This window comes from Hemicordylus capensis, chromosome 1 (genome assembly GCF_027244095.1).
Source record: "Hemicordylus capensis ecotype Gifberg chromosome 1, rHemCap1.1.pri, whole genome shotgun sequence".
NCBI lineage: Eukaryota > Metazoa > Chordata > Lepidosauria > Squamata > Cordylidae > Hemicordylus > Hemicordylus capensis.
Window position 1 is genome coordinate 379,467,226 of NC_069657.1, and position 26,932 is coordinate 379,494,157.

The 26,932-nt window shown below is 39.2% G+C and overlaps 1 protein-coding gene across 10 annotated transcripts in view; it reads right to left on the minus strand.

Moving 5' to 3' along the window:
- SIPA1L2 (signal induced proliferation associated 1 like 2) overlaps positions 1–26,932 on the minus strand; it is a 169,941-nt gene that overhangs the window by 52,060 nt on the left and 90,949 nt on the right. For 8 of the 10 annotated variants that reach the window (XM_053298828.1, XM_053298854.1, XM_053298822.1 and 5 more), the window contains 7 exons: positions 25,857–26,045; positions 21,524–21,698; positions 17,954–18,057; positions 13,100–13,177; positions 8,974–9,131; positions 7,507–8,083; positions 1,491–1,765 (listed from right to left, as the gene is read on the minus strand). In XM_053298828.1, coding sequence (XP_053154803.1) covers positions 1,491–1,765; positions 7,507–8,083; positions 8,974–9,131; positions 13,100–13,177; positions 17,954–18,057; positions 21,524–21,698; positions 25,857–26,045 — 1,556 coding nt within the window. The remainder of the gene's footprint in view (positions 1–1,490; positions 1,766–7,506; positions 8,084–8,973; positions 9,132–13,099; positions 13,178–17,953; positions 18,058–21,523; positions 21,699–25,856; positions 26,046–26,932) is intronic. The other 2 variants (XM_053298844.1, XM_053298861.1) reach the window with 1 other exon arrangement.

Below are 26,932 nucleotides of genomic sequence, written 5' to 3' on the forward strand. Positions count from 1 at the left end.
TATTTGAGGGATTGTTCTATTGAATGCAGTGAGACTTCTGAATAAATATGTATAGGGTTACACTGTCAGTCTTTTAATGCAGTGGCATCTATCTATCTAGTGCCTAAATACAACTAGCAGTCCATTTAAGACTAATTCTAAGCATATTAGAAGCCAGGTCCATTGAAACAGTGGAAGGACTGAACTTTGCAGCTGTCTACAAGACAATGTTGGCTAGTAAGTTCAAGCACAATTTGCAAGCCCCTGACTGCAAATCTCCCTGCCTTGGTTATGCTTGGATTTTGCTGTTACTTGCCTGTAAAAAAGCTGGGAGAATTCTTCTGAGCAGGCACAACTTGAGAAGCAAGACAGACACCTTCCCCACTCTCACATTCTCTGGTTTTCACGGGGATTGCATCTGAGGTGGAGTTTGTCATAGGGGGTAATTACTCACTGCTGGCAATCTGATGAAAGGAATTACTGGGCCCTATATTCTCTCTCTCTCTCTCTCTCTCTCTCACACACACACACACTAACCCAAAGCAGCACATGTAAGGAGTCTCTCCCCCACCCATTTCATTCAAAGAAATAATGTTTTGAAGAACTGCTACAAACTGAATACTGTACAACATACTTATGATTAATTGCATTATGCTATAATCTAAGCACATCCCAGCATTCTTCCAGGTAATTAAAGTAAATCAAAGAACAATCAAACTGAAACAATTAGTAAGTTACAAGAGTAGTTATAATTCAAATCCATAGACTGAACTATAGGATTCAAGGCATTCTTTGATTCGCTAGCTACGTTACAACTAGCATAGCAACATGTGTAGTTCACAGGCCTTTGGCAAAATGGAAGTGTGGCAGCTGAAGTGTTTTTCATCTCATCTTTATTACAATAATCTGCAGTATAACAACATTCATCTGTTTGTTAATTTGCACTTACTTTCAAAGGCAAAACTACTTAATATTAAAATGAGGTAGCTGGTATGAATGTCTTAAGTGAGACATTATCATCTTAAACAGGCATTTCCACAAAACAAGGTGGTAAGCAACGTATGATTAAATGGCATCACACACTAGGAGCACAAACAGCTTATTAGCCAATACTAATATTCAATCATTTTACAACTCATTTTGAATTATTATTTTTGCCCTAATAGATGTCAAGAACTGTTTTTATAAGAAGCCTCAGAAGCAGTGTGCTTCAGATTTTATATCTGCAACGTTAATAGATGGATTGACATTAAAACTATTTTTACATAAGCTACAGGTGTACTGATTGCTATCCTCCAAGCTCTCTATAACCCATTCCTATTAAAATAACTTATAATATACATTTCACAAAAACACACCTGTTTTAGCTATAACTATCTCATTAGCACCAAACATGAGATGCAATATGCACTTTCCAAAGAGCTCTATCAAAGCAAGCCAATGGTGAAAAGGGCAAAACAATAAATCAGCAGCAAAGCCACACATGATAGATTAGCAATTGTTACTCTTACCTTCTTGGTGATCCATCCTCATGTGGCTGGATAATCACCACCTTTACCGTCACAGAAGTGCGTAACAGGTCAATCATTTGTTCATGAGTCAGGGTTGCCACAGCCACTTTACAAATTTCCACTAGGCGACTGCCTTGACGTAGCCCTGCTTTCCATGCAAAACCAAAAGGCTCCACATCTGCTACAATCCCTTCAAAATTAACATGGAATCCAAGCTGTCCCAAGCCATTTCTCCTCAGGGTCATTTCTGTGGTTTCACATCCTCGGGTCACAATCTAAAGGAGTATCAGATTGTTATGTTGTGGTCTCACTAGACTAGATATGTAAACATTCCATACATTGTGAAACCAAAAGAAAACACAATTTTCCAGTATTTTTCCTAAATGTAAATTTTGGGAGAATAGAAATGTTTCAGTTTCTTAGGAAACCTATACTTTAAGAATATGAGACATTGGATGTGTACCCTAGCACCCAAAATTGGTATTGGTATGAAATTTAAATATTTGCTCTATTAAAAACATTGATTACAAATACTCAGTCTTTGAGACAATGCTGTAAGTCACTGCACCTTAAGCTACCCAAGTCTATCTTGGGTTTTTCACTTAGAAAAATAAGGAAAACACAAATGCTGAAAATAGATATCTCATATTTGTAGTAAACACAAAGGAGTTTTATTATTTGGGTCTAGAAATTGTCTAAAATCTTGGTATTATACATAACAAATGAAACTCATTTTTAGAACAAGCCCTCAAAAAATAAAATAAAAATAGCTAAAAGTAACTAAGAAATAACAATAAACTTGAATAATAAATTAAGTTTTAAAATAGCATCTCTTTCTACACAGTGGCTGACATACTGATTAGTGAAGCATGTGCACTTCAAGGGTATGTAAGGATGCCTCAGAAGCTCTAATAGCAAATCCCCCAGTCCCCTGGCACATGCACTGTTATGCAAGAGCCCTCAGAGTGCTGCCCAGGCTCCAGAAGCACTCTAAGACAGGAAACAATTTGCTGAGTGTCAGTGATGTGTTTTTAAACTTACAGAGGGCTTCTGGAGCACAGGTAGTGCTCCAGACTAGAAGGGATCTTATGCAACAGTGCGTGCACACAGGGGGACTGGGGGACTTGCACAAGGGCTCCCGGCACATCCCCACATTCCTTTAAAGAATATGCACTCCATAAGGATGTCAGCCACTAAACCTGTGATCCTAAGCACACCTGACTGAGAATGAACCCTAACACAGTGAGGCACTCCACACAATTACTGGCTCAGTCACAGAGCCAGTTGTGGCAGTGGGGATCAGGGGCCATCCCAGGATGCTCCATGCATTCTGGAGGGACCCTTCACACTGGGCAGCTTGCTGCAGCCTCCCAGTCAGGCATCTACTCATGAGTCACCACGCCGCAGTGTCTCACAATCTTAAAAATGGGGTTTTTGCTCCACTAACCTCATTTAAGGGGAGGGCTACTTTGGCGGGCTAGCCACTATTGAACCACCAGGCTTGCCTGCGAGCCCAGTGGGTCTCACGATGGGCTGGGCTCCATTAGCCCGAGTTCCCCCCATTGCGAGAATAGCCTCAGTGGCTGTGTTCAGACATAACCATGGTTTGTTTAGGTACATATGGTTTCATGTTACATCAGACTAAGAAGCTGTTCGTAAGCCATGGTTGGTTTGGGGCCAACAAACTAGGCTCTGAAACCATGATTTGAAGATGGTTTACACAACCACAGTTCGTGCTAGTTGTGGTTTCTCATTATCTCTGAATTCACAGACCACTCACAAGCCACAATTAGGATAATTGCTCTGCCTCAAGAGCCTGCTGCACCATGGGGACAGAGTGTTCTGGTGAAGCTGGATCCTGAGCAGATATGTAACAAAAGCAGACAAGGCGCTCTAAGTCATGGTTTATAGATTACACTTCTAGGAGCTCATGGTGTAGGTTCCTTACTATGGTTAGAACAAACCATGGCTGTATATTATGGCTGCATCCATCCAGTGAGCTTTGCTTCTAAGTAAATATGTATTAGATCTGGTTTTGTGTGTCATAATAGAGGTTTGCTACCCTGAGTCTATATTTATTTATCTCATTCCATTAAATAATAGATCCTTGAGAATACTAGCATAGTTCAAGTTTATTTTTCTAAATAAGAGTGAGGGGTCTGTTCACATGCAACACCAATCTATAGTTTGGTGTCATGTGACCATGTTTAGGCATGTTTGCTGCCTCATCTGCCTCCCCCTGTGCATTTCACTTAGTTACTTACTCTCCTGAGCTGGGTCAAACCAAAGTTTGTGGTTACACCTGAATTACAACACTAGGTTTGCACTTATTCTCATGACTAGCTCAAAACCATGGTTTGCAATACTAGTTTGGGACACAAGCACCAACAATAGTTTGCAAATTTGGATGCAAATCAGGAAGTAACTAATTAGCAGAGCACATGAGAGGAAGGGGGGACTCAAGTCTTGTTTTGGCATTCTGTGTGAATAGATCTAGTGCCTGAAAATTCTAAAGTTTCAATTATCAGTTTTCATGGACATCAGAAAATGGAAGGTTTTTATGAACAGAAACAAGCTTCCCAACAATTTCAAACATTTGTTTGTGTGTGTGTGAGAGAGAGAGTGCGTACATTCAACAATAGATTTCACTTGATGCTGAAAATGATGCTGGAATGCAAAGCAAGTAAAAAGCAAGAGGAGCCAGAGGCTGTTCTGAATAGAAAACGTGCAGAAGCAATATACTTGGCACGTTCTAAGAATGCATACATGAACGAAAATACCTGAAAATGTCTGTTCTGGAACACTTGGAAGTTTCCAAACATCAAGCTTAAAAGAATTGCTTAATTAGTAATCCAGTCAAACTTTGAAGAAATTTCATCATCAGCAACATAACTACTTTTTAATTTAGCAGCTAAAGATTGGCAGCAGTGTGGACTAGCAGTAGCAATATTGTTTATTTATTTCATTTTTAATTTATTTATTGAATTTCTATACGGCCTGATATAGAAATTTCCAGGTGGTGTACAAATTAAGACATAACATAAAAATAACATAAAACAGTTAAAATTCAGAAAACAGATAAAAATCTCAATAAACACTTTGAAATTTCAATTTCAATTGAAAGCCTGGGAGAACAGGTACATATTCAGGGTCCTCCTAAAAAACAAACATAGAAGGAGATGCTCTTATTTCAACAGGGAGAGCATTCCAAAGCCCTGGGGCAGCCACAGAGAAGGCCCAGTCCCAAGTTGCCACCAAATGAGCTGGCGGCAACTGTAACCGGACCTCTCCAGATGATCCTAATAGGCAACAGGGTGCACAACAGAGAAGGCACTCTCTTAAGTACCCTTAAAATTTTATGCATTTTAAATTACTTAAAATTAAGCAATTTTAACATTACTTTACAAAGTATTTCACTCATTCTGAAATCAAAAATATTTCATTCGAGAGGTTTTCAATTTTGCCTAAATCTCCTGTTTTTTGATGTTACGTCTCAGGAAAATGCACACCATCTCTCCCTCCCATCCTGCCATAGAAATGGTTTCCAGACACTGCAAAAGCATGCATATTATTTTATACCCCTCCTAGATTAAGAGACTGCTAATACTCATTGTCATTTATGGTGGACTAGAGATTTCTGAATTAAGAAACCCACACCAACCTCATCTGATGGACTGGAGCAATTATCTGTCATATGCCCAATTTCTGTTACAGTACATTTCTCTTACTGATTATAAGCATCAAGGGACAGTTAACTGTTTGCTGAATACTTAGCAGCTATCAGCTACCTTAGATAAAAGGCAACAAGGAAAAATAATCCTGTAGTTCTTACAGGTGCAAAGGTCCCCCCTGCCCCGCCACCATTAGCAAGAGTACTCAGTTATTGTATCCTGACACAATTGGATGGTTCTGGTTATAAGTATAAACCAGTTTCAAAATACGTAAAGAGAAGACTAATGAAAAATAATTCTGTTCTGTTTAGCAGATTACCATACTGTGATTTCCCCCCTCAAAAACGGAAGCTGTATTGAAAAAGTCCAATACAATTTAGAACCATAAAAGAAAAACTCTAGCACTGGATACATACAGAAATCTCTCTCACTATACATTTGACAATATTAAGGATTGTACATAGTTTACTTTTTCTTGAGGATAAACTATGTAAATCCTTAATACTGACAAATGAATGGTAAGATAATAAATGCATGGTCCTTTTTCTATACTGGAGCCAAAGGCTTAATTACAGAACTTAAAGCAGAGTTTGTTGATGTCATCTTTGTTCTCATATAAGCACATCATAAATCCACTGCATCAGAAGGTACAAATAGCAGCTAAAATACTGCTGTATTTTCCACACATTTTAATTTCATCTTGTGATAAATATAACCCACTGAACATTTTGCCCCACGCAATGAGTTCCCAAACACTTCTGTAATTAAATTACTCATTTATCATGGGTTGGTAAAACTGGTTAAGCTAGATATAGAGAGGAAATGGAGGAGGCAGGGAAAGAAGCAAAGAGCCTAGAGCCAAGTTATCTAGAGGTCAGGTCTACTTTGACGATTAACAACATTTGACAATTCCTCCAAAAAGCAAAATACTCCAGCGTGGAAGAATTGGGGTAGAAGAGATCCTAGACATTAGTCAGGTTTATTTAAAGAGCCAGGTAGTGGGTCTACTTACCTTACAGTCTCCATGAGAGGAAGATTGCTCATTTCATGCTTATATAACTACCAGTGGAACACAAATTCGTTTATTTTGAAATCGTGCTTCCTAGCCAATATCTCATTAGTGAAAATATATCATTACTTTTTAAAAGGTGAAAATGAAGTCAAGAACTCTTAAAACATTTTCTGTCGCCTGTATAATTCTAACACCGCCGCACTATATAGTGGAGATGACTCGCCAACAATGGGATTAAGATTTGAGAGACTGGACAGATGCTACATTTTCTACAATTTACAGATTTTCTCCATAGAGATGCTATTTTCTACCATTTAACATTTTGCAAATTATAGCACAAAATCTGAAATACTAACTCAATAGCACTGTTTGAGAAAAGTTAACACTGTACCTACTTGTAGGTATTGATAAAGGAATCAAATTCTCAAATATTCTATCTTAATGTTTTATGCTTACTGTTGATTTCCACAGCATAGAACAAGATTGCTTACATTGCAATATTAGTGTAGGATAATCAAATATATGATTTGGGGGTGTGCCACATGATTTCCATTCTCCATTACCAAGAGATAGTGTCTAGTAGGAGCCTGTTGTTTATATGTTTTGCCTCTTCTTTGGAGGTTATGATGGCAACAAATGCCTAGCAGCTTTCATAAATTCTACTTCTGACCAGAAGTGTCATACACTGTGTCCAGGGCTACTTCAAAACGTTCCCAGAGCAGCTCATAGTGCTGGTGGTGGAGAGGACACCAGGGGCTGTAGGATTCGAGAACAAGCCTGGACAGCCTCATAAATGCCCGTTTGGATCACAACCATAAACATTTGGCTTTATTGTTTAATTAGTTCAAACTGCTTTACAACTTTCTATCTATCGGCTATGCACTGTGTCTAGTGGTTTTTATTACAGAGGCAACTCTTTAACAGAAACAAAGCAGACTCCACAAAGCTTATTTATGTTAGGGCTTAAAGATAAAATCAACCTGGGATGGGACAGTGTTCCAATATCCTGCAACCACAATCCATTAAGACATTTATAGTGGTAAAAGTGCAAACTAGGTTTGTCAACTAAAATCTGACAGATGATGTCAGCTAGGTTATGCAATATTCTGTCTTCACAAAAAAGTGGGGTAGGAACAAGAGTTGTCATTTTCTGTAAGGCAACTTTTAAAACTGTATGTGTTTTTGCAATTTAATACAGACATGCCCTAGTTGGCTGAATTCTACATGTTCTTAATTCTACCATCAAGTATTATGTTCATCCATCTCCATGTATCTTGAGAACTACTGACTATAACCTTTGAAAATTGAAAGCACTAAAAAAAACCACACTTACTTCTAATCTTTGAACCATTTCTCTGATGTCGTCAGCACAGTTATCAAATGCAGACAGAAGAACGCATTCGCCTCTTTCATAAAAAACTTTAACACTCATTAACCCAGACGTCCAGCCAATAACATCTCTGCAGGAGCAGTTAAACACAACGTTTTTCGATTCCTTTTCTATCAGCACAATAAATTCATTTGAGATACCAAGGAGACATTCAATGTCAAGAGACTGACCAAAGTCTCGTGCTATCACATTCCATATCACTGCACCAACACTGAATAAATGGGCACCTTTTCTCGGTTTAACTCTCTCTTTTTTCTTCGCCCCCAGTGTAATAAAACTAAACTTGACTGAAGTGTCTATTGTGGCTGTAGTAACAAAGTTTTCTGCTAGATCTTTCAAGTACTCTTGACGTGTTCTGGTGGCCATTGCTCGAAATTTTTCTGACTTGTGTGCTGCATTTTCTCCATTAATGACTTTGGCTAATAGGAAGTCCCGGAATACAGCCGATTTGGGGAAAGTCACTCCTTTGGGAATTGGAGGGCCAAATGGTGGTACATCTTTTGATCTTGAAACTCCAACACTAGAATTAAAAATAAAAGAGGGGGAGGGAGAATAAATATTGCTGTATATCAAAACTGAAGTTTTCATTGAAAAATCACTTTTTATATACAAGTCATGCATGTGTTCATACACAGAGGGCAAAAGGAATCTTGTGTAATACACAACAGTTTCACTACTTCACTAGTAGACGGTCAGTTTCTATATGCACTAGCAGAGTGAGAAGTACTCTCCCTAGATCAAGACTTCAGCTGTTAAATTCTGAAATGTGCTGCATCAGGATATCAAGTGTTAATGATTTCTTCCTGTTGCACCAAGATATCATGAAGAGGGTCCTAACAGATACCAATACCTTGATCCTAAACATTTGGTGCTAATGCATAAAGAAGTGTGCAACAACTCTTAGTATTATATTGTATCCCTAAACTGAAGTGCTATAAGAGACTGCACTATTTTACCCAGTTATTTCCTGGCAAGTGTTCTGATGGATGGTATGACCCCACAAGCAAAGCTTTTGATTTGTGAGGGCCAAATTGGAGTTGAATCAGATTCCCCACCTCTCTCTAGTATCTGTATTAATGGCCAAAATTTCTTACTCTGAAATAAGAGTTTCCATGTGCGTATCGTGATTTTGGGTATTCAGCAGTAGGCTGGGCTTCTGTTTAATCAATGGATTTGTTTCTTAATCTTTTAATAAACTGGACCTTCAAGTAAAGAGAGATTACTGGCTTTCACTGGTTGCATAAAAGTTGATCTGGCCAAATAATTTCCCAATTTTATTAATAACATGTTTGTAAATAGGTATGATTCCCAAGAAATGCTAAAATTAAAAAAAATAAAATAACCAACAACTACTATACTTTTAAATCAAAACCAAAAAGAAAGATCAGTTAGCAACAAACCTGTACTTACCTATAACACACATTTTCAGTGCAAGGATTGTGAACTTTAACAATGACAAACACATGTTGAAAATGAGAACGGATATTTTTTGGAGTAAAAGGAAGTGCTCCAGGCTCTTGGAAGACAATAGTTACAATGTCATTTCCTATGTGCCTTTTCCTTAGGAGCTAGATGCAAAAGAAAGAAAGCATTAAGGTAGTTAATTGTGACAACAGTTTTCTTCCTTTGCATGAACTGAAAAAAATCCTTACTTATAATAATGGTAATTGCATTAAAGAATTGATGCATCATTTTTTATGCTTTTGTTAACAATTATAACTGTAGAAGACAGAGCTGAATTAGAAGGTGCTACAAAAAGCATCAGCCAAAGTGCATTTTATCGTTCTTGTCCATTCCATTTGGACACATTGTAAATTTTTACCTGTTCTTTTTTTAAACCAATCATGTCCAAGTACGCAATATGAAGCACAGACCCACGGATTTCTACCCAGTTATGTGTTGCTCTTCATTTCCTTGGTGGAACACCTTTATTTTTAACATTTAATGCACAACCTTTATTCAGTTTCCTTAAGAAGAGTTTTCTTAAGCTATACCCAACAGAAATTCTTAACATTTTAAACCACTTTTCCTCCATTAAACAAAAATAAAAAGCACACACCCACAGGCAAACAGCCTCTCAACACAATTCTCACTTCAATTAAGTTTGAAAGTGCAGTGGTGGACAAACCAAGGCCAGGATGCATGGTTCCCTGTGTGTGTCCTGAAGTGGTTCAGTGGGTGCACCAGGGCGTCCTCAGTTTTCTTTTTGACAGCAACTTTCCATGTCATTATAGAAACTCCCCCACAGGTTTTCAGTAGCACATTTTTGGGTTAAGGTGGTTGGGACAGGATAAGTGGTAGGAAAGGGATCTCAGATGCTCAGGTGCATGTGTTGAATCTCCCATGTGGTGCTTTGGATAGGGCCCAAAATATGCACATGCAAGACATTCACATTATTGATAAAGAAGCTATATGACAAATGTTCGATTAAAAGAGTATATTTTAGATTATTCTCTCAGGTAATATAACCAGTCAACAATATAAACTAAATTGCAATGACGTAAACACATATGCAGCTAAAAAGATGATAATGTTTGCTTTTTAAAAAATTATTTGAAGGCAGAAAAACTGTTGAAAATATTGCCAGAATTCAGGAGTTCCATGCGCACACGTAGACAATCATATGCACCAGTTTTTTCCTTGTATTTCCATTTTAGCATCCCACAGCACAGATTCAGAAGTTTCTTTAACTCCCCTCCATTAGATTTATAAACAAGGTTGCTGCTGAAAGCAGCTAGTGTGGTTCCAGTCTGGAAGAGGCCAGCAAGCTATGGATGGGGTTGCACACACCTTGAAGGATCAGGTTTGCAGTTTGGGAGTGCTCCTGAATCTGGCCTTGCTCCTTGATGTGCAGCAGGTGATGGCTGTGGTCAAGAGTGCTTTTGTATAGCTTCAGCTAGTACATTAACTGTGCCAGTTTTGGGCCCAGTAATACCAGACCACAGTAACCTATGTCTTGGTTGTTTTTTGACTGGGTGATGTGCTCTACGTGGAACTGCCAAGACGACCATTTAGAAACTTCAGTTGGTGCAAAATACAATTGCTAGGGCAGGGGTAGGCAACATGTGGCTCTCCAGGAACCGAAGTTGGCTTGACAAAGTTGATAAAAACTAAGGTCAAAGTGGGTAACCTGGATAGGAACTTGAAGTGGATGGGTTCAGATGTCATTCCTGTCAGAAGCGTATGTTCCCCGACACTTCTAGTTCCTCTCATGTAAGTACTCGCAGGTAGTTGTATGACACTGACCCAAGACAACATTTTTTTTTCTTGAAGTGTCTTTGCAAAATGTAGATTCAACTTTTGGAATAATAAGTTGAACAGCAAGTAGCATAGGTAAAAAGGATGGTTCTGTAGATTACTTATCAAAATATTCATTCATTTTCATAGAAAAAATCTTGAACGGAAAAGCAGCCAACACATTTTGAGCCAAAAATGTTGTCTGTGTCAAGGAGCTTTACTTCTGTTCTTATGGGAGAGTATTTCCGTGGGGGTTGGAAAGAGGGGGGGAGGTGGAAAAAGTGTGCCAGGAATATAGTTAGAACTCCCTGACAGGCACTATCCAGCAAAACCATGTTCTCTACTGCTTTTTAAATTAGCCCCTGCCTCTTCTTTTAACACCCCCTCTTGTTGGTGCACCTCTCTTTTTGTTCTCTTTTGTCCTGCCCTATAGTTAGACAACATCATGAAAAAGATCTCAAGGACCTCCAGTATATTTTATCACAGTATTGCTTGTTCTTAACATTATTTTGAGTTTTGTAATTCAACATGGTAAACATTTTTGATGTTAGTTAAATTTTAAGTTAACCAAACTAACATGGCAATTTATTCATTCTTCAAAAATCTTACCAAGCTGTATGAATTCTGAGAGACCCCTCCACATTTTTTTAAAACCAAGCATAACACTAACATTATAATTATTAGTACCAAAAGGTCAACACAATATTAGGAAAGGAAACCAGTGACAGATCCGTATATGTTCATAAATAGGGAATTAAAATGCAAGGGGTGGGGGAGGAAAGTTAAATAGTTGATGAACTTCAATATGGAAGACATTGGTCTTGAAAGGGTTGTAATGTAATACAAATTGAATGGAGAAAAAAGAAAGTATATTTCTGAGAACAGTTTCTGAGATATTGGTCTGAAAATGAAAGAAGCCAAGAAATGTATATGTGTTTGCCCCACTTCAGACCGCTTTCTAACTATAGGTCACTGATTTTCAGTTATTCCCTTTACTTTACTTTGCCCATTTCAAGTATGCTTATTCAACAGTCTAACATACCCTGAGCAGCAACGTAGTATTTAGTGCAGGTTTGCATACTATAGCCTAGTCTTGATAAAAATCGCCTGACAGCAGAACTCTAATAATCTTTCACCTCACTCCTAAATAAAATAATTTGGAAGGAAGTGCCCCCGATTATCATGTGACTTTTAAAAAAATGGTGCAAAAGATCACAGCCTTGATGAATGTGCTACATCTAAATAAATTAAATAAAATATCAGTATTCTTAAAATCAATTAATAATAATAATAATAATAATTATTATTATTATTATTATTATTATTAGAAAATTCAACTCTCCATGAAAGAACATCCAGCTAAGAAAATGTCAGAAAAGCAGAATCCATCACATTTTTGGAAGGCTGTGTTGAATCTGACATATATTGAACTACGGATTTTCAGCTTCTCTGTCCAACTCTGTCTCTACATTTCAGCTTTCGCTATAGTGCAGCACACTCGGGGCAGATTCAGATCTTAAGGATATTTTTCTACTACTAGCCATCTGAAACGAGGTACACTGGCATGAACACTCACTATAAAATATGAGCCATTCACTTGGGCAGTTCTTTGTAGCATAGGAGCATAAAGTCTATATATTTATTTTGAAAATGCCTTTCCACAATAAATGCCCAAAGTAAATTGACTCCTACTGGATTGCTAAAGCCACAGTAACTTACCTATTTCTGATAGACCTCAATCACTTGTTCAAGCTAGAGTAACAAGGCTATCTTGACTTACAGCACAAAGCATCTTTCTTCATTCAATTTAATGATGAAAAACAGACATCACAAAGAAACCTTCAAACTTATTTTAATATAACCATAAAAATAAGTGGTTTCATGAGAGGTTTAAGTTAATATTTACACATAGAAATGTCACATATTTCAAATCAGACCTGATTAAAGCTGAATTCCAAATATTGAAGCAATAACTTAGTTTTGCTATGGAAACTTGCTTTAGTATTTCATTAAGTCTGATAACATAGATTTGGAGAAGAGATCTGAATTAATCAGGTTTGACCAAAGATAACAAAAGCAAATGGCAGAGGTGTTAAGGGAAATCTTGAATGGAAATGATCTGGAAAGGGTGTTTGTAAGGGCAAAAGTTGAATAGGGAAAGCCTTTAACTATGATTTGTAAGGAAAGCCAATACAAGGTGGTGGTTCTGACCACACCAGAGTGGGTAGCTCCCTCTGTTCTGACCAGAACACTGAGTGAAGGCTCTCCACCCTAGGTTGCAGCCAAAGTGAAAAATTACCTGTGTGTTTGGATCTCCTGCTGGCTCTAAAACTAGAGGGATGTCCTGATCAGTGACCAAGCAGGGCGTGGTTATTTCCTGGAAAAAGCAACAGACAATTCTGGTGTGGCCTGTTTCTGGCTCACAGGTAATTGGATTCTAACAAATGCTCAGCCTTTGTTCAATGGAGATAGAGCTCGAAGAAACTGGCTACATGACTTGGTCAGTGACTATACAAAGCAGGACCGATGTATAAATAGGTCAATAGATTCACACCTTAACTTTACTGCAACCAGACTGGGCCCATAGATGCCACTTCAATCTAACACAAGAATTTCTGACTAATGGGTGATGAAATGAGACAGTCTTGCAGGTAAAGCAGAATTTGTATACCATAGGGCTGGTAAGACTGTCCCTTGAGACATCAGCAACTACATCTGTGATGTTGAACCTCCTATGGGTCTTAGAGGCAAAAGGTTTGTTATTTTATGTGGATTCTTCCCAGCTTGTCAAGAATCCTCCTGTGGGTACATTCTACATTATATATCTTGACAACTAGGTAGCAACAATAAGATAAATTAAAACATACATTAGCTATTCCTTCTACACATTAAGGCTGGCTAAATGCTAGTTACTTGAGTGTGCTTGTCACATTTTATGGAGGAGTGTCCATGCTGTGCAAATACTGCTGGCATCCAGCATCATAAACAACAACAAAAAATAATGTGGTGGGTCTTCATATCTAAAAATTACATGAATCTGGAAAACTGCCACATTATTTTTATCTTGAAAGCCATAGAACACAGTGTGATATTACTGCTAAATATACCAAGACTGTCCAAGTTACAAAGACTGATGAGTGTTTACTAAAACATTGTGGAAGGGTGTGATTGTTATTAGGAAAGTAATGGAATTAAGAGCTGGAATATTTTCAGGATAAATCAAGAACAGGCTTTACTTTCTCTAAAGAAGACGACACATAAGGGAATACCTGGGGCAAGATATAGGCAAGGGAAGAAAATGGAACAGTGGTATGAGTGGCTGAGCAAACACAATGGTGAGGGTGACAGCATACAATTCTGAAAAAAGTGGATCAAGGCAAAAGGTTACTTCCTAAACTTGTGGATTAGGAAAGCCAAGACAAAGACAAACAACATTCAACATCAGGACAGACCATTATTTACTGCCATTGCCTGTGATAACGAATAGAAATAATTAATTTGAAATCATTAGTAAATATATGCCTTACAGAAGCACTGTATACAGCATAAGCCATCCACAGACAGATTACTATTTTTCAAGTTACTCTGGGTTTTTTTGGTCTTAATTTTTTTTTTTAAATGATGGAAACAATATGTTTATAGATAATGCATAATTATGCAATAAGCACTGTGGCAACAACTTGCAAACAAGGTTTGATCTTTGCAGTAGATGCCAAAACAATGCGAGAAGGACTGAACACAGAAAGTCTGTCATGATTATACATTTTACTTGGGCAACCTAAAGTCAAACTACACTGGTCAAAACATGGTTCTGAATATCATTAGGTATGACCAAAACATGGGAGATGCATTTTTTCACATGCCCTGCGTGTACTCTCTCAGGCTCTTTCTTCCTACTATGAAGATCTTCTTTTGTTTCTTAATCAAAGATTGCAAGCAAATAGGGCTGGAACTGTGCTACATGGCTAGAATCCTAGGAAAGCTTACTTAGGAGTAGGGATGTGCACAAAGCATTTCGTGAATATCCAGGGCAGTGGTGAGTGGCACTTTAAATGGAGGAAGGCAGGTCATACCTGCCCCTCTGCCTCCCCAGCATGGCACTATCTATAACAAACAGCTCTGTTGTCCATTTTTACAAGCTATGCCGTTTGGGGACTTCCTGTCTGGGAACAGGAAGTTCCCTGTTCCCATCATCCCATGGGGATCATCATCATGTAAATGGTGTCTGCATGTGCACAGACACCACCTTGAGTGCTCACTCGTGTCATGTCATTTACATCATCTTGACGTAATGTAGTGTACATGATGATGCCCACAGGATGCTGGGAACAGGGAACTCCCTGTTCCCAAACAGGAAGTCCTCACACAGTGTAACTTGTAAGAATGGACAGTGGGGCTATTTGTTATGGACAGCATAGCACAGAAGCGATGGAAGAGCAGTTAATACTTGATCCCCTCCATTTAAAGTGTCTGCCCCCCTGAAATGTTTCATTCGGGGGAACTCAAATAATTTCAGTGTCTCGAATCAGAGACGCAGAAAAGATTCGTGCACATCCTTATTTGGGAGTGGGTCCTGATGAAAACCATGGGATTTATATCTGAGTAAAAATGGTTCAGATCAGGCTGGATTAATATAGAGCCCTTTATCACATGCAGTGAAAAAGAGCTAGCCATTGTGCAGGGAGAAAAGTGCTTACCTCCCTGCAGACGATCCTCACAACGTCCCTGGGTGGGCGGATTGCCTGCCCAGATGAGCACTGGCTCCTGATGGCAGCTCTGAGGGTCGGGGTGCTGGGATGCGCCACCGTGCTCCACCCCACCCCCCAGAGCTCCAATAATGCACTGCGCAAGTAAGCGGTGCATTATGGGGATCCCCCCTCCCCTCCCCGAGTCTGCCAGCTGATGCACACGATTGCTCAAGCAGGGTTATGAGAGCACCCGCTCTCATAACCCCATTTTGAGGGGAGGCTTCATAGGCCGCTGTGGTGCCACTGGGATCGGGAGTGATCCCTGCAGTTCAAACGCATTTGCAAAACTGGGCTGGGCTCCCTTAACCTGGTTTTGCATGTGCATGTGAACAGCCTCATAGAATGAGTGCTGGCAATAATAAATGTAAATTGTGAGAGTTCCAATTTGGCAAATATTGCTGACAATTAATCATCTTTTCCCACTTTGAAGTTAATTTGTTAGTAGATATAAAATCTATTTTAGTTTTAACGCATTCCTTCAATTACTACCTAAAAGGTAATGTGTGCTGTTGAGTCAGTGTCGACTCCTGGAGACCATAGAGCCCTGTGGTTTTCTTTGGGAGGAGAATACAGGAGAGGTTTACAATTGCCTCCTCCCGCGCAGTATGAGATGATGCCTTTCAGCATCTTCCTATATCGCTGCTGTCCGATATAGGTGTTTCCCATAGTCTGAGAAACATACAAGTTCTGCAACATTCTCACTTTACCGAGAAGTGTGAGCAAAATAAGATTATATACTCAAACCTAGGTACCACATTCCTAGCTATTTTTTTTTACTAGCATCTCAGCTCATCACTCTAGAAGAGAATGGCTGGCATCCTGACTAACACCGTGCACATGATTCTAACAGCACACATGTAGTGCTAACCCTGTATTTCTGAAGTGCAGGCATTCTTACACAAAAGCACAATTATTTTTGGTGCTCTCCCCATACTCCAGAAGCACTCTGTTACAGCAGAAAAAGCACACTCCTGGAGCCCAGGCAAGTGCCAAAAGTAGTGCAAGAGCACCAGTGCTTTGGAAGCACAGGGGCTAGTGCTGAGTTCATGCACTTTTTAGATAGCAATAGCAATAGCACTTACATTTATATACCACTCTATAGCCGAAGCTCTCTAAGTGGTTTACAATGATTTAGCATATTGCCCCCAACATTCTGGGTACTCATTTTACCGACCTCGGAAGGATGGAAGGCTGAGTCAACCCTGAGCCCCTGGTCAGGATCGAACTTGTAACCTTCTGGTTACAGGGCGGCAGTTTTACCACTGCGCCACCAGGGGCTCTTCCTGGTGGAAGATGTCAGCCATTCCCTTTTATGGATCCCCTTCAAGCCTCCACATAGATTTGCAAAAATCACAAAGAACCAGAGTTGTTTCTCCTTGTTGTTTCTGTGTCTTCTACTGCAGACACAGTAACATGAGGAATGTTACACTTTTATCAGTAATCTCATCTGTGAATGGCTCTTCTACTTAGACGTATGAACTAATAACACTGGGCATATATTGTTATTCAAAATATTTAAATATAGATTTAGAGATTCAATCCAATGGCTCCTTACACACAAACCTTAATAAACACTGGAGCACCCATAGAGCTTTGCACTATTTGGGCATAAATAATATATATAAGGCTTTATCTTATCAACCACTACAGGCAAAGACCAGGTTAACCTTATAAAAATGGCAAACCAATTAAGTCAATGGCAAAAAGCCCATTAACTTCAATCATTCAGGATTGCACCCCTTAAGGTTTTGTAAACTTCTGATGCTGTGTAATTTTTAGCCATCCTTAATGCTTTACAATATTCTGAACTAAAAAGCAAGTGTTATTTCCTACATAATGCAGCCATTTCTGTCTATATGGGTCATGTATCAAAACTGGGTACTAGAACAGATGAAAAAGAGAAACACGCGTGCACACAGCATTAAGCATATACAGTTATAAATTAAAGACTAGATTCAGGGGGGAAACTAGCTCCTAAAATATCTGTACTGTTGAATACTGACATTGCAGTGGAGCAATACATTTTACTTCTAATTACAGTGTTCTCTAACTTTTTTCATCTGTGTACGGAATGGATTTTGTTCTGGGCAGCAGTATCAAGGCAGTGTGTGCACACATGCATTCAGATGGGGCCTTCCTGATTGAACCTAAGCAGGATCTAAAATTAACTGAGCAGACATCAAGAACCTTGTGAGCCCACGCACGTTCACACACCTTAGAGGGAACACTGATTAAAACTCAGGATAACAAACTTGAGCCTTTGTAATTATACAGAACAATAGTAAATCACATTCTAGATGAACTATTAAGTAAAAGTTTGATTAAACCCTCTAAATATTCACCTCCCAAATCCTCAGCAAAAACAATCATACAAGATGCCAAGAAGCTGATTTAAGGAGACATACCTGTTGCCTATTACTGGGCATATATGGAAGCATAGTTGATACATGAAACATGATTTCATAGTCTTTGTAGGTAGTATAAAGAGAATGAGTTCCAGTCGAATCAGCTGAAAATAAATGTCATAACTGGGTCAATGAAAACAATATACTAGTTAAAGCATGAATAAAATACTATGCATGTTTCTTCAGTTCTAGCAAATATGAAATTTATTACATATTTTGCCCAATAAGATTATCTGGCTTTACACGAAGCTCTCCCTAGTTCCTACACCTACTCTAGTAGTTCCCAAACTGGGAGCCTCCAGATGTTGCTGAACTACAGTTATCATCCCCTATAAGAAGTTGTAGCTTGGGCTGATGGGAGTTGTAGTTTAGCAACAGCTGGAGGCTCCCAGTTTGGGAACCACTGCCCTACTCTAAATAGAATTAAGCACTCAGTTGCTCACCTCTGATAAGCCAAAAATGCCTGCAGTTCATTAAGTACAGTTCCACACTTAGATGGAACACAAACACAGCAATCATGCATAAAATCCATTATCTCCCTAGCCAAGGAAACAGCGGGCAGGATCAAACACCAACAAAACCATAGTTTAGTTTCTGTGTTCAAACCCATCCTAGTCAAATGGAGTTTTATTTGAGGCAGTCATCCAAAGATCCAAGTCGAAGGCTCAAAGTATTTTTATTTGTCCTAATCATGGTCTTGCATGATGCCTGAACACACAGACATGATTTAATCTTGGTTTGTTTCAGTAGCTCTACCCTTCATGGGCTCTCACATAGAGAGAGGCAAACCTAGATTACAGGAGATAACGAAAAGTAGCGGAACCTAAACAAACCATGATATGTTGAAACAAACCAAGATTTGATTATCTTTTGTGGTGCCAATTGGGATTTGTTAAACCTTAGTTAAAATAAACCATGGTTGCACATAATGTATGAACCCACCCAGGGACTTTCTGTAGCTGTTATATCTGGGCTTTTTCATACTATATCCTGTGGGGGATGGTGCCCAGACTAGGGGCATTCACAATGGGGAGGTGGGGGGAGAAAGGATCAGTTGTAGTTGCTGCCTCCGTGGTCTTCCTATGTAATCCCTGTCACTGAGCACACACACACAAAGTCTAGGAGCAGTCAAGTTTCCTCCATGTCCTTTGGCTTCATAACCAAAAAGGAGAACAGTGTGTGTGTGTGGGGGGGGGGCGCTCTTTCACATGACCAAATGGGGGTGGGCAAGAAGGTAGACAGAATCCTATCCTCTTACTCCCAGATGACCAGAGCCTGCTCTTGGCTCCACCATTACGGCTGCAGTGGCATTCTCTGGAGCTGAAATTGAGTGCTGGAGCCTCTAGCAATATCACAATGCAGCGTGGGAGCAGCGGAGAGGAAGCCTGCATTATTGCATTGTCTCTGCTCTGCCTGGCCCCTCTTTCCACCTGGCTCTAAGATTAAGATGGTCACTGGCAGTCCAGGAACAGCTTTAAATGGTAGTTCCACAGATGACAAAAAAAGAAGATAGCACAGGGTTGGTTGCCCCCTGCCCCTCACTTTTACCTTAGGTAGCGAATCTGGGCTACCCAGTTTTGGCATAGCAGGAGGGCTCCCACTGGCCTCCCATGCAGAAGAGCTCCCACTGCCCCAGACGAACAGAGATTCCTGGGTTAACCCTCTCCTATCTAGGAATCTCTGTCATGAGAACAGCTTCAGAGAGACATAGGGTGTGCATGCAGAGCAACAGCAGCCTATAGCAGGTGCGCATTCCATATTCTTCCTTGCCTTCAAGTTTATTTTTAATTATTTACAACATTTATATACCCTTTTTCAAAAAACAAATTTCCAAGGCATTTTACAATGAAACATACATAAATTACAATTATCAGAGCCAATCATAGCAATTCATACTGGAAGCTAAAAACTAAAACCATTAACCCTTGACCAACATGGCTCATACTATTGGGCAAAGGGGTTGTTGTAGAAGGCAGAGATTGCCTTCTCTGGTAGAGATTGTAAATGCTTCTCTGAGGGAGAGCAGGATGCCTCCTTGCCTTAAGGAGATGATTTTTAGACTTTTTTTTTTTTTTTTTTTAAGAAGCCAGCACTGGATCTCTCAGAGTAAAGCAACTAAAGGCCAGTCTCCAACCTTCCATGGTTGGGCAAGTTGACGGAGTGTGGTGGCCTCCCAGCTCCAGGAAGTCTTAGAGGAAACTGATTATTTAGACCCATTTCAAACTGGCTTTCAGGCCGGCTATGGGGTGGAGACTGCCCTGGTCGGCCTGATGGCTGATCTCCAATTGGGAATTGATAGAGGGAATGTGACTGTTGGGCCTTTTGGATGACTCAGTGGCTTTTGATACTATAGACCATAATATAGGTTGGGGGTGGGAGGAGGAATCTTGCAATGGTTCCAGTCCTACCTCTTGGGTAGTTTCCAAATTGTGTCCTTTGGAGACTGTTCTTCAAAATCTGAACTTTTGTATGGTGTCCCTCAGGGCTCCTTATCATCTCTAATGTTGCTTAACATCTAAATGAAATGGCTGAGAGAGATCATCAGGAGATTTGTTGTGGGGTGTTATCAATATGCTGATGTCACCCAAATTTATTTCTCCATGTCAGCATCATCGGGAGAAGGCATGACCTCCCTAAATGCCTGCCTGGAGGCAGTGATTGGCTGGATGAGGGAGTACTGAAAGAACTACACTGGCTGCTGTTAAGTTTCCGGGCAAAATACAAGGTGCTGTTTATAACCTATAAAGTCCCAAATGGCTTAGGCCCTGGGTATTTAAGAGAACATCTTCTTTGCCATGAACCCCACTGCTCCAGGAATGGTTCATCCACAGTTGCCACCGACTCATCTGGTGGCTATTCGGGGACAGGCCTTCTCTGTTGCTGCCCCCAAGGCTTTGGAATGCGCTCCCTGTTGAAACAACAACCTCTCCATCTCTGACAACTTTTAAAAGGACTATTAAGACACATCTGTTCACCCAGGCTTTTAAATTTTAAATTATTGTAATGTTTTTAACTTTTTTGTTTTGTTCTGTTTAATTCTAAACCACCCAGAGATATAAATGTTGGGTGGTATACAAATATGCCAAATAAATAAATAAATTAAATTAAAGCTGTAGGAGAATAAAAGCCGTGCTGAAAAGATAACAGCGTAGGCACCAGATGAGCTTCCCTGGATAGGAAATCCCATGAACAGGATGCCACAGTCAAAGAGGTCCTCTCTCCAGTCATCACCCACCACACGTCAGATAGCAGGGGCATCTAGATAGAGCATGGCTTCTGAAGATGGTCTTAGTGGTCTGACGTAATAGGAACCCGAGACTACAAGAGCTCTGATCTTTGCACTGTGCCGTTTCCATAGCTTGGCACTAATGCAGCTGTTGCCAAAGGTTTGTGGAAGAACTAAGGAGTGATTAGCACAAAGAATATGACCAGCCTTCTATTATCTGTAAGGCTAAATTTTGAGAAAATTCTTGAAGACATGTTTTTTAAAGAAAAGCTCAAACTATTATAGAAAGTACTTACTTTTACAAGATTGCCAATTCTCTCTTTTATTTTATTATTAAAACTTACTTTTATTGTCTAGTTGAGCTCTGTATTTATTGAAGCCTTTCAGTCGTACTCTCTGTCCCAGGAGATCAAGGAATTCTTCAAAAGCAGGTCCTGCTGTCTCATTGTTATACATCTCTTCCTCAGTACTTTGGCCTGCTTTGCAATATAGGATTCCAATCTTGTGCTGAAAACTCAGCTGAAGCAGGAAAAACAAATTACAGAAAGAAAGCCTACCAAAGGCAAATTGCTTTATATGAACTTTGAAACACTTTTCAATGTACAATGTTTGAACACTTTTCCAAATTGACATGAATGCCGATACTGGCACACTGGAGATTTTGATCCTCCTTTAAAATCAATCTAGCTCTTTCATTATCCAAAATCTGTATTAGCAATGTCTGCAATATACAGCAAGAAGTTAGCTGGGCATTCTTTGATCACAGCATGAATAATACAACATGTCACCCTATAGTGCTGTCACTATAATCCTACACTATAATCCACAGATCTTTTCACAGATGATTATCCCTGGCCTCTCTATGTTTTTGTTGGTCAGAGTGCATGTGCCATATTCATTGGCAACACTGAAGTCAAATAGAATCTGCATTTTTGTACCACCTTGTATTAACACCTCTACCTAATAAAAGAATAGCTTATTTTACCCCAATACAAACTCAATGGAGTTGATTTGAAATATGGCCAGTATAACCAATAAGTAACCTCAGCTACTGCTGCCATCTGTGCAAGTGAACATCCACTCTGTTCATTGTAATAAGAATAAGGTACAAACTGAAAGCACTGAATATGGCAATGCCACTACTGTAAGCTCCAGGATATTTAACTGATGATCATTATATATATTCCTAACACAGAAGGAACAAAGTTAAGTACATTTCTAATTTAAGTTTCAGCTACCTGAAGCTTGACAGACTCCTCTTTGCAGTAATATAATTCATTTGTTCTATTTTTCTAAGTATATGGAGGATCTTACGAAGGGGGGATCTTTACAGAAGTCTACCCAACCCAAAGAGTTATAATTCTTTGTTTACTGCCAAACTCATGCACCTTACTTTTAATAGCTGTCAGGGATCAAACATCAGTGACGTACATAAGCACAGCTAACTGATAGCAATTAATAGTTATTTTCTTGTCATAGCCATTGTCTGGTCTACTACCACTTCAAACCTTATTAATAACTTCAGACAATGCCAGTGTATGTACATTAGTTCTATTCACCCTTCCCCTCAGCTATTAAAGCATAATCAAGTGACAGAACACATCAGACTTGCTTTAAATGCTTACAACAATCATCCACATACAGGTACCTACTTATGCTGAAAAAACATACTTTGGCAAAATACAGCCTTTAAATCGAGACCAAAAACTATACGTCACCAATACTGAACCAGTGTAACATAATCAGTATTGGACTTTGGGCTAAAAAGACCCAAATTCAAATCCCTGTTCAAACATAAGTCAATATTACACAGCTGCCAGGATTACCGAGTCAATAAAATGGGACAGCTCCATATATTTTTGCCATTAGCTCCTTAGAGAAATAATACACACACATGTGAAAGAATAAATTACTGCACTGATTAATCACGACTTTCCATATTATTACATGTCAACCATACACACAATATTCTTCTTACTTACTATATGTCACATTAAATAATCTCAATGTAGTTTCATACTGGGGTGTCACAGAGATTTCTAAGTATTGGATTAATGGAAGAAAAACAGTAGCGGAAATCTCTAACACACTCTAGTTTTCCAAATAAAGACTGATACTGCTTGGGCACAATATAACTAAAAAGACCCACTTCTGCCTTACATCACCATCTAAGTAATCAGCTGAATGCACACATTCCTAAACAATTATCTGTATGACAGTTTGGATAAACTGGGACACACAGAGAAGTGTCCTTGATGGCTGCCTCACAGCTAAGCAACTGCCTTTCTTACAGTCTGGCAACACCCTTTCTCCCACACACACTAACTTTGAAGCAATGTGATGCCTTTTTATTCTGGCTTCTTTATGGGTGCTAGGATTAAGCCACTATCAGGTTAGATTTTTAGAACACAATTTTATTGTACATTTTAAATATGTATTCACACTTATTTTCTCCTGCCTGAAGTCAGATCAAGGAAGCAAGCTAGTAATGAACAAATGATTTATTAAAGCATTGTATCTCAAAAATCTTTTTGTTTTCATGAACACTTTGCTTGTGGTTTTTGTGTATACATGAGCCTTATGATAGACTATGAACTAAACTAAAAAAGACCCCAAATGCCTGGAGAAATAAAGCTCTTCATTAAGAGTTTGTCTATGCTAATCTTTATGCCATCATGCAAGCTAAAGCTTTGTTGGGATGTTCTCCATTTGCCTCTAAATATAGCCTGGGGTTTAACTGGGCAGCACTGGAGGTTTTTAGCAGAATTGGCTTAACTGTTCACCAACACAATCACTCATCTATATGCAGCAGAAATCCTCAAGTGTTTAAAAAAAAATCACCCCACCAAAAATACAGAGAAAGAATTTGAGTCCAGGAACCCGTTGACAATACATTCATTTATGAATTAAGCCTATCAATAGAATGACTGCCGCTTCTTTTGTGAAAATCTGTCCATATTCCAAACTGTCAGCAGGGTAAAGCCAGAATCAAATCTCTGTGACCAGGCAGAATTACAGTTAGAGAGCAGTGTGGAGTACACCCTACTTTTGACAATGAAGGGCTATGTCACCAAAGGAAGTGACTTAGGATCACAACAGTATGGCTTAAGGTGGATTGATCTTTTTCTTAGGATAAAAATCAGTAGGAAGATTCAGCCCACTTCTTTGGTGGTTGCTGAAGTTACATAGGTACATAGGAACATACTGAGTCAGACCATTGGTCTATCTAGCTCAGTATTGTCTTCACAAACTGGCAGCAGCTTCTCCAAGGTTGCAGGCAGGAATCTCTCTTAGCCCTATCTTGGAGAAGCCAGGGAGGGAACTTGAAACCTTCTGCTCTTCCCAGAGCGGCTTCATCCCGAGGGGAATATCTTGCAGTGCTCACACATCAAGTCTCCCATTAATATGCAACCAGGGCAGAGCCTGCTTAGCTAGGGGGACAAGTCATGCTTGCTACCACAAGACCAGCTCTCCTCTCCTAAAGTTATTGAACTTTAGTTTCTCATACAATTATACATCATTTCCCCCCAATTATAGTTGAACAGTGCAACATTTGACAAGGAAGGGGGTAGATGTGAACTAATTAATATTTTATTAATCATTGCCTCTGAGTGTCAAGAACAGTCCTTTAAGGACAAGGGCTATAGTATTATCATGTGTCAAAGTACTTTGCCCTTTCATTGCATTCCATTTTAACATCCCTGAGAAGAAGGTCATTAAACCCAATATAGAGTTGAGGAGATATTATTAGGGTAAAACGTAATGCATTGAACAAACCTATAACCTTGTCTTCCACCACTTCTTTCTCTTGAGTGTAATGGATGCAAGATTTTTCTTTCCCTAGCAGTGTCAAGAGAAGAACATTTCTCAATGCATACCAAGCCATACCAAAGCTTTTGATGGATTGAAATTTGTTCATTCAGTGAGTTCTAAACTATTGTGAGAAATGTAACCTCTTTAGCTTCATCATTGCAAAAGACTGAAAACCAAGGTCAAGGCTCATTTTACTTCATATATAAAGTTATATTAAAGATCGCCCTTCAGAAATTCTTTTTACAATAAATTTGAAATGAGTAAATACCTCATATGCCTTTGCTTCTCTGCAGATATTAAGATTTGCCTTATTGAGCCAGATAGTCTCACTATTATTCACTCTGAATTTAAAGTATATGTTTGTTTCATTGTCAATGCAGTGTTAATTTGTTAGATAGTCGCAATTAGAATTTCAGCTATTTGAGCCATCAAATAATCTGTATCACTAGGAAGATTACTGCTGTGAATAAGGCATGCTAATTACAAAAGAGGTGGGGGGAAGACTTTGGCATGAAAGAGTGATGAGTTGATTATCTTCTCTAGTACAATCTGCAACGCTCCAATACTTTGCTATTCTAAGAATTTACCTGAAAGTGCTGACTAAACTGCCAAGTTTTCCTATTGCAATGTAAATATAAAAGTGGTGCCTTTAAAAAAAAAATCAGCTTTGGGAAGACCATATTCTCTGTATAACTATTTTTAATTCCATTTTTGTTAACATCTCGGTCATATCATAAGTAATTGTGTCAAAAATCCTCAATTACACAACTAGACAGATCCAAGATTAATATTTATTTATGACAACGATCTATTTCAGTATGACAACACCTGGACATAAGTTCAGGGAAAGCATGCATTACCTACCCCTTGTTCATCCAATTTAAGCAGCTGCTCAGAGACTTTGGGCGAACTGGAAGCTTGCCTCAGGCACTGAATGCTTAGTTCTGGTATTACATATTCCAACACTTCTTTAAGAGGTAGGCCTCGTGCTGTGCCATGTCTCGCAGTAGATGGAATGGCATCTTCTAAAATTGCTCCTCTCAGTGTTGTAAGCTACAGTGAGAGTGGAAGTCTTACTAAATGTTTATAATTCAAAACAATCTTCAACTAACTTCTACTTAACTGTAGTGTGGTACAAAACACAACTTGGAATGACAACCTCAAATTAAACTGAAGTCAAACACATTTTAAAAGAACAAAACTAGTAGGAGGTTTCACAATCTAAATAAAGTCTATACAGAACCATGAGAAAGGCAGGTTTTTTACCTGTAACTGTAGTTCTTTTAGTGGTTCCACCCATTCACACTCATGGGTTTTGCGCTGGCACAGAACCTCGTTTCAGAACCTTCTAAAGCTTTATCTTTAAGACCTTTGGCAGGAAGCCTCAACCCCAGTAATTAGCAAGGAGTATGTTCCACCCTTACCTCAGTCTGAGTGACTGCCAAAGAGAAATATGAAGCGAAAACTGCAGTGGGGGGGGTGGGGGTGGGTCATGTGAATATACAGGAGCCACTAGAAGAACTACAGTTACAGGTAAGAAATCTGCCTTTCTTCTGTGTGGTTCCTGAGGTATTCACACTCATGGGATCATAATAAGCAAACACAGCCAGTTGGAAGGAGCAGCTTTATTGAAAAATAGACTGAAGAACAGAAGTGCCAAACTTGGCACGTGCCCTGGATTTAAGATCCAATGCATACTGTTCAGTAAAGGTGGATGGTTAAGACCAGGCAGCCACTTTTCAGATGACATCTGCAGGAACTCCTCTGCCAAAGGCTGTAGAGTCAGCCATGGCCCTGGTGGAATGGGCTTGAAGCAACTGTAGATGAGGTCTCTTAGCCAGATCATAGGTCAGACGGATAGTTTGGGAGATCCAAGAAGAGAGTCTATGCATGGAAATCAAGCAACCTCTGGTAGGCTCAGCAAAGGCTGTTAGAAACAG